At 49.4% G+C, this 7,752-nt stretch overlaps 1 protein-coding gene across 1 annotated transcript; it reads left to right on the forward strand.

Moving 5' to 3' along the window:
• The first annotated feature begins 277 nt into the window (after window positions 1-277).
• On the forward strand, window positions 278-1,584 carry LOC141648983 (uncharacterized). Its single transcript, XM_074457689.1, has 2 exons — window positions 278-1,336; window positions 1,477-1,584. The coding sequence occupies exons 1-2, from the start codon at window positions 278-280 to the stop codon at window positions 1,582-1,584; spliced, it is 1,167 nt and encodes a 388-aa protein (XP_074313790.1).
• The last annotated feature ends 6,168 nt before the right edge of the window (window positions 1,585-7,752 follow it).

The following is a 7,752-nucleotide window of genomic DNA, read 5'->3' on the forward strand; positions in this document are numbered from 1 at the left end:
AACACGAGATAGCTACGCAGATTCCCCTTTCGTGGATGACATAGCCCTTGTCGGTGTCCCAAAAGGATGCGTGCCGCCAGCCATGACGCTTTACGACGGAACCACGGATCCGCTTGACCATATCAACCACTACAAGCAAAAGATGATGGTGATCACCGCGACAGGATCCTTGAAGGAAGCCTGTATGTGTAAAGGGTTTGGATCCACCCTGTCCGGAGCAGCCTTGCAATGGTTCGTCACCGCCAAATGAAGTATAACACCTTCGCCGACTTAGTCAATGCCTTCCACCACGGTTTGCCGTGACGGCCGCGGACGAGAAAAACAAACCAGTGACCCGTACCGGATAGTGCAGGGACCTGAGGAGGCCACCAGGGATTTTCTGAACAGGTTCAACAGGGAGAAGGTGGCAATCCCTCGGTGCGACATAGCCACAGCCATAGAAGCATTCCGCCAGGGGCTCCGCCAGGAGTCGGACTTGTATAAAGATTTGACCAAATACCCATGCACTACCTTCGAGGAGGTGCAGACAAAGGCGATTGCAGTCATGCGGCTGGAAGAAGACTCAGGGCCCAGGAGGGCAGCTTATGGCACAGATTCTACATCCAGAAAGGCACCTGTGGAGAAGCAGAATGAAAGAGCCAAACCCTACAGCAAACCTGTGAATAAAGTATCGGAAGGCCCAGGAGGAAAGAACAACTCAGAGCCACCTCCGAAAGTAAGTGAGTATAAATTCTCAACCAATCTTGCAGGTGTACTCAAGGCCCTAAAGGAGATCCGAGGAGTCAGATGGCCCAGGATGCGGACTGACGAGCGTCCTAACGACAAGAGAGACTCCAGTAAAAGGTGCGAATATCATGATGACATCGGCCATGACACCGACGAATGCTACACCTTGAGAAAGGAAGTCAAATTCCAGTACGATCGAGGAAACCTGGACCACCTATTGCCAGGAGGATCCACCAAAGTTCATTCCACTAACCAGGTTCTGCCTACTCCTTCACCTGTGTGCACTAGAATTGTAAATGTTATTACAGGAGGCTCGGAATTGTGCGGCCTGACCTATTCAGCAGCCAAAAGACACGCCACACAGACCAAAGGAGATAAGCCAGAGTTTTCCTGCAGAGTCAGCCGCCAGGACCTCCCTGCAGTCACCTTTGATGAAACAGATGCACAAAATGCTCCAGAACAACACCACGACGCTCTGATCATCACCCTCCCCATAGGAAACTGCGAGGTACGGAAGATCCTGGTGGACACAGGAAGCTCCGTCAACCTGATTATGCTGGAAACACTGAAGGTCATGGGGTTCAGCGAGAAGGACTTAGCAACAAAAGAGGTACCTCTAGTCGGTTTTAGTGGCGAAACGAAGCACTCTCTGGGAGAAATCGTCATCCCAACCTATGCAAAAGGAGTCAACAAGCAGGTAAGATACTTGGTTATCGATGGGCCCTCTACTTACAATGTGATTCTTGGCAGGCCCTGGATCCACGAAATAAAGGCGGTACCTTCAACTTACCACCAATGCCTGAAGTTCCCAACGCCTTGGGGAGTGCAAGAAATACGTGGGGATCAGGAAGAAGCTAAGAATTGCTACAAGATAGCCCTAAAACCAACAGCCAGACCGCCAGCATAGCAATTACAGAGCCAGAGCATCCAGGAAGAATACGTCGAGCCACCTCAGGCAGAGCTAGACGAGATCAGCCTGGATGAGCTGCAACCAGAACGAACCATACTCATCGGGTCAGAATGCACAGGTAAAGTCCGTCAGGAACTTGTTCAATTATTGAGAGCTAACATGGATTTATTTGCTTGGTCCCACAATGACATGGTAGGTATATATCCAAGTATCATAACACACAAGCTGAGTGTGGACCCAAGCTATAAGCCTATCCAGCAGAAGAGGAGGAAGATTGCCCCAGAGAGGAACCAGGTCATAAACTAGGAGGTAGACAACCTGCTCGCTGCTGGAAAAATCAGGGAAGTAAAGTACCCGGAATGGCTATCTAATGTGGTGGTAGTTCCAAAAAAGAATGGCAAATGGAGGGTTTGTGTCGATTTTACGGACCTAAATAAAGCTTGCCCTAAAGACCCGTTCCCGCTGCCGCACATAGACGCTATGGTGGATGCCACAGCAGGCCATGAAATGCTCACATTCCTGGATGCTTGGAGTGGCTACAACCAGATCAAGATGCACCCTGATGATCAAGAGAAAACGGCCTTCAGGTCAGAGCGAGGTATCTATTGTTATAACGTGATGCCCTTTGGTCTAAAGAATGCAGGTTCCACCTACCAGCGGCTGGTAAACACTATGTTCAAAGAACAAATAGGCCGCACCATGGAGGTATACATCGACGACATGGTGGTGAAATCAAAGCAAGCAGCCCAGCACATTGAACACCTGGCTGACACTTTCAGCACCCTGAGGAAATATGAAATGAAGCTGAATCCCTCGAAGTGCACTTTCGGAGTCTCCAGCGGGAAGTTCCTGGGGTATATGGTCACCCGAGGGGGATAGAAGCCAAGATCGATCAAATCAAGGCCATACTCCGGCTAGAGTCACCTCGAAAGCCGAAGGACGTGCGGCGTCGCCCGACGGACGGGTAGTTGCTCCGAACGGGTTCATAGCAAGGTCCTCGACAGATGCGCAGGTTATTTTATGACATCCCGAGGAAGAGCCGGAAGTTCGAGTGGACGGAGGAGCATGAGGCAAAGACTCGGCCGAAATAAACGATATCCGAGCACTCCACCACTCCTATCGAAACCGAACCCGGAGAGCCCTTGTCCCCGTACCTCTCGAACGGAGGTGGTGTCGGTGCGGTGCTAGTTCGAGAGCAAGAAGGCGTACAAAGACCCAGTATACTATGTCAGTAAGTCCCTGCTACCTGCAGAGACCAGGTACACCTCACTCGAAAAACTTGTACTTGCACTAGTCACAGCCTCCTATAAGTTGCGACCTTATTTTGAATCCCATACTATCTCTGTGGTAACTAACTACCCTCTTAAGAATATAATGAGGAAACGAGTTATCGGGCAGAATGGCCAAGTGGTCCATACACCGAGTGGCTACGATCTGAAATTCGAACCTCGGGCCGCAATCAAGTCCCAGGCTCTAGCAGATTTTGTCTCCGATTTTTCCCCCTCCCTCCAGGCGCAGGCCGAAAAGGACATTCTCACCCTGGAGGAGGACAAAGGAGAACAGATGTGGGAGCTGAATGTAGATGGAGCCTCAAATATGAAGGAAGCAGGAGTTGGTCTGGTCCTTAAGTCACCCCAAGGGGACCTGCTGGTCCAGGCAGTTCGGTGCGAATTCAAAGCTACCAATAACGAGGCAGAATATGAGGCCTTGATCTTGGGTCTACAGCTGGCTCTGGACCTAAAAATCAGGCACCTCCAGGTATACAGCGACTCCCAACTCATCGTGAACCATGTAAATAACTCTTATGCAGCTAGAGACCCCACTATGATGGCCTACTCGGAAATAGCGCAGCGCTGAAACTCGAGTTCCAAACCTTCAACATTAAGCAAATACCCGGGGACCGAACGTGGAGGTCGATGCCCTAGTCGCCTGGGGCAACATTCAAAGCAGGTACAATCTCCACCGTACCTATCGTCCACGTACTAGAACCTGCAATATCAAAAGTAGAACAAGACAACGAAGGCACAGCTGGCTCACCACAATCACAGGAAAAAGGGGTGTTAGCAAACACCACCAGCCAAGAAGAGACAGTAGATTGGAGAGAGCCTTATCAATATTGGTTGCAGAACGACACACTTCCAGCAGACAAGAAAGAGGTAAGAGGCTTTAAAATGCGAGCTTCCAGATTTGTGCTGATTGATGGTGTCTTGTTCAGAAAATCCCACGCAGGACCCTACCTGAGGTGCCTGGATAAGGATGAAGCCCAGGCTGTTTTATATGCTATCCACAGTGGTGAATGTGGAAACCATGCAGGGGGCAGGAGCCTGTCCAATAAGGCCCTCAGGCTGGGGTACTTCTGGCCCACGATGCGCAAGGATGCTATGGAATACGCGAAAAAGTGTGACGCCTGCCAAAGGCATGCACCAGTCAGCCACCAGCCTGCAGAGCCTCTGCACCCGGTTATTTCTCCCTGGCCCTTTATGAAATGGGGAATGGACATAGTGGGACCGCTGCCCAAGGCACCAGGAAACAAGGTCTACATGCTTGCCATGACGGACTACTTCTCCAAATGGATAGAGGCAGAATCATTTTCCCAGGTTACCGAGGCCCAGGTGATATCTTTTATTAAACGCAACATCATCTGTAGGTTTGGTATTCCATCTGAAATAATATGCGATAATGGGTCTCAGTTTATTGGCAATAAGACAGAAGCATTTTGTGCCAGTTGGAACATTTCATTACAGAAATCTACTCCCAGAAACCCTCAGTCCAACGGCCAGGCAGAGTCCAGCAATAAAATCATAGTGGAGAACCTGAGAAAGAAGCTGGAAGAAATTGGGGGCAAATGGGCAGAAGAGCTACCACTAGTCCTATGGGCTGACAGGACCACCCCTAAAGTAGCAACAGGACAAACTCCCTTCAGCCTGGTGTTCGGGGCTGAAGCAGTCATTCCTTCAGAAGTTAGGGTCCCTACCCACAGATACGGGTGCCTGACAGAGGAGCGAAACCAGGTGGAAATGGCAAGCAGTCTAGACACGGTGGACGAGCTCAGAACCAGCGCCCGGATCGGGATGGCCTCGTACGCAGTGGGACAAAGTGGCGAAGCTACAAAAAAAATGTAAAGGTCGGGACCCCGCAAGTAGGAGACTGGTCCGAGGAAAGTTTTCAGAACACTAAGAACTGAAAAGCGTGCAAATTTGCCTACAACTGGGAAGGACCGTATCAGGTGGAAAGTACCGTCGGAAATGGAGCCTACAGGCTCATGACAATGGAAGGGCAAATGGTCCCCAGATCGTGGAATATCATCCACCTAAAGAAATATTATATCTAAAGCGACCATAGTAGTCAGCAACCAGACATGCAATACGACCCCACCAGGTTCCAGGTTTTGCTAAAGTGTTCTTGTCTTTCTAAGAGTCTCAATTTTCAAATAGAATCTAAAAATCCTTTTCAGAGCTTCCGGTTAAATCTTTTGACTTCAAGTTGTCGGATTATAGTCAAATTTTCAGTATGCTTTAAACAAACTACCCTAAAATCTAAAGTTTTATCAATAGTACGCTTCGGGCCTATTTTGAATTTGTATGCTCTAAAAGATAAGGAGCCTGCAAAAGCTAATCTGGTGGAGTTTGTGTCCCTACACAGAGATGCATGGATTCATGGCTAAGTACCCACAGATCGGATTAACTAGGCTCCTGCAGTACTTAGCATCCGTGCAAGCGAGGTTCCTCTGAAACAGAGGGGCAAGTAGACCCCAGAGCCTCCAATCAACGGAAGCCGGCAATTATACAACGAAAAAGGTGCACGCACGACAAAATAAAGGTACGCCAGAAAACGGCAGAATATTAACTAAAGCGCCTGAAACGGCAGAATACCAAAGTACGCTTCGCTCCCATGAGCAAAGCCAAAACATACCGAAAAATTATCCGAAAAACTAATAAAGTTTTATGCCACACAGGGCCCAGAAACTAAAATACTGAGAATAGAAAGGGAAGCTGGTTCAGGAGCCTCGTCAGTCCAGCACAACACGCTCTACCTCTGCAACAGGAGCCGGAACATTTCCAGGAGCAGGCTGAACAGCGGAGTTGCCCTCTGGAACCAGGTTGTCAGCTGTGTGGATTCCTCCCTGAACCTCTTCCTCCTCGGCAGCAGAGAAGCTGTCATCCTCCTCCAAAGCGTCGATCTCAAAGTCCGACAGTATTCCCAAATCAACTTTCTCTGGGAAAGAGTCAGCAAACAACCTTTCTTCCTCCTCTAAATCCCAGGACAGGTGCTTCCCCTCCTTGTACTCCTTGATGCAAGCAATTTTCATCTCCCAGGAAGAGCAAGCAGCAGCGTCAGTTAGGGCCTTGGATAGGTTGGCTTTCTTTTCTTTCAAAACCTTGTTCTCAGCCGTCAGGGAGTTGTTAGCTTCCAAAGCTTGAGCGAGCTGCTCCTCAGATTCCTTCAAGCTGGCACGGACCGAGTCAACCTCCCCTTGGAGGCCAGCCTTCTCCTTTCTCTCCTCGTGCAGCTGGTCGAGAAGCTCCCTCTTCTCCGTCTGAAGGAGGCACACATCATCTTCCAATTTAGCAAGCTTCTCCCGGATAAGGAGAGATATCTGCAGTGACTGGTGGAAAGAAGAAAAACCCTCAGTAAAAAAAAAAAAAAAAAAAAAAAAAAAAAGGAAACTCTACCTCAAAGGCATGCTCAGCTTCCAGATCCGCCATTTCTTTCAGAGGCCTCTTCTCTAATGATGAACGAGGACCAGGGAGCATCAACCGCTCCAGATAAGGCCAGTATCCAAGAGCCCTAGACCGACCAAACCCCTCTGGGAGCTTCAGAATCATCTCAGCAAGTGGAGCACTGGGAGCCACAGGGGTAAGATGCTCCCTACCTTCGGGAGGCAGGAACGCCAAAGGTGTTACTTCAGCAGCGGCAGAGTCAGAGGAAACGACGGGCCTCTTCGAGCAAGCCGCCTCAGCATCCAGAGAGGAGTCATTCTTCCTCTTGGAAGCAGGCTTGGGGACAACACCATCAGCCCTCTTCCTCCGTTGGGCCAATATCATTTGTAAAGTAACCTTGGGCCTAGCAGATTCTGGAGCCAGGAGAGTCAGAAACCAGAAGAGTCAGGAACCAGAAGGGCCAGGAACCAGAAGGGTCAGGAACCAGAAGGGCCAGGAACCAGAAAGTTCAAGGGGCAGGAATGCAAAGGTCGGAAAAGAGGCATACCTGACATCACGACTTCTTCCTCCTCCTCTCCGTCGACAGAAGGTGTTCCACCAGAAGAGAAGCCGAGCAAGCGATTGAACGATCTTTGATCAGGAGCCAGGCCAAATAACTTGGTCAAAGAGACAGTCTCGTCGGGAGTAGGAACAAGACGGTTCAGGCCTACACAGAGAAGCAAGTAAGGAAAGTAAGCAAACAAAAGAAAAACCGTAAAAAGGAAGCAACAGATACCTGCAGTAGATCGCCACTCAGAGAACACATAGTCAACTGGAGGAGGGAGAGAACTAATCTCCACGAAAATAAAACGACGAAACCAGTCGGAGTCATTGGGCTTAGGAGGAAAGATTATGCAATGCTCTTCGTTTTCCCGGACACGCAAGGTGACCTGGCCGTGCCCCAAAGACCTCACTGTAAAAAGGTGACCCAAATCCCCAAGATCGATCCCGGAACCATATAAATCATTCATGATACACAGAGGAATTAGAGTACGCCAGGCGTACGGGGCAACTTGACACACAGCTAAGTTATTTAGACGAAGAAAATCCTGGATTAACTTGGGAAAAGGAAACCTCAAACCCAAGAAGAAGGGATAATAGTACAAGCAAGTCCACCCCGGCCTTCGAAAGTCAGCCCTCTGACCCGGAAGTGGGACATGCACCACCGCGTCATCGGGAAGCCCAAACCACTCCTTGATTAAAGCAAGGTCAGCCGCTTCGAAATCAGAGTCACAGGAATGTGTTGGGGTAAGAATGGAGGCCGAGGGAAACGGGTTATGCGAACCAGGATTAGAGTCCGGAACAAGGTAACTAGAAGACCGAGTACTTTTGCGAGCCATTGGAAAAAATAATAACAAAGAAGGAGAAGTAATGGTACCTGAAGAAGGACGGAGATCTTGAAGATGAAAGAAAGAG

This window comes from Silene latifolia, chromosome 3 (assembly GCF_048544455.1).
Source record: "Silene latifolia isolate original U9 population chromosome 3, ASM4854445v1, whole genome shotgun sequence".
NCBI lineage: Eukaryota > Viridiplantae > Streptophyta > Magnoliopsida > Caryophyllales > Caryophyllaceae > Silene > Silene latifolia.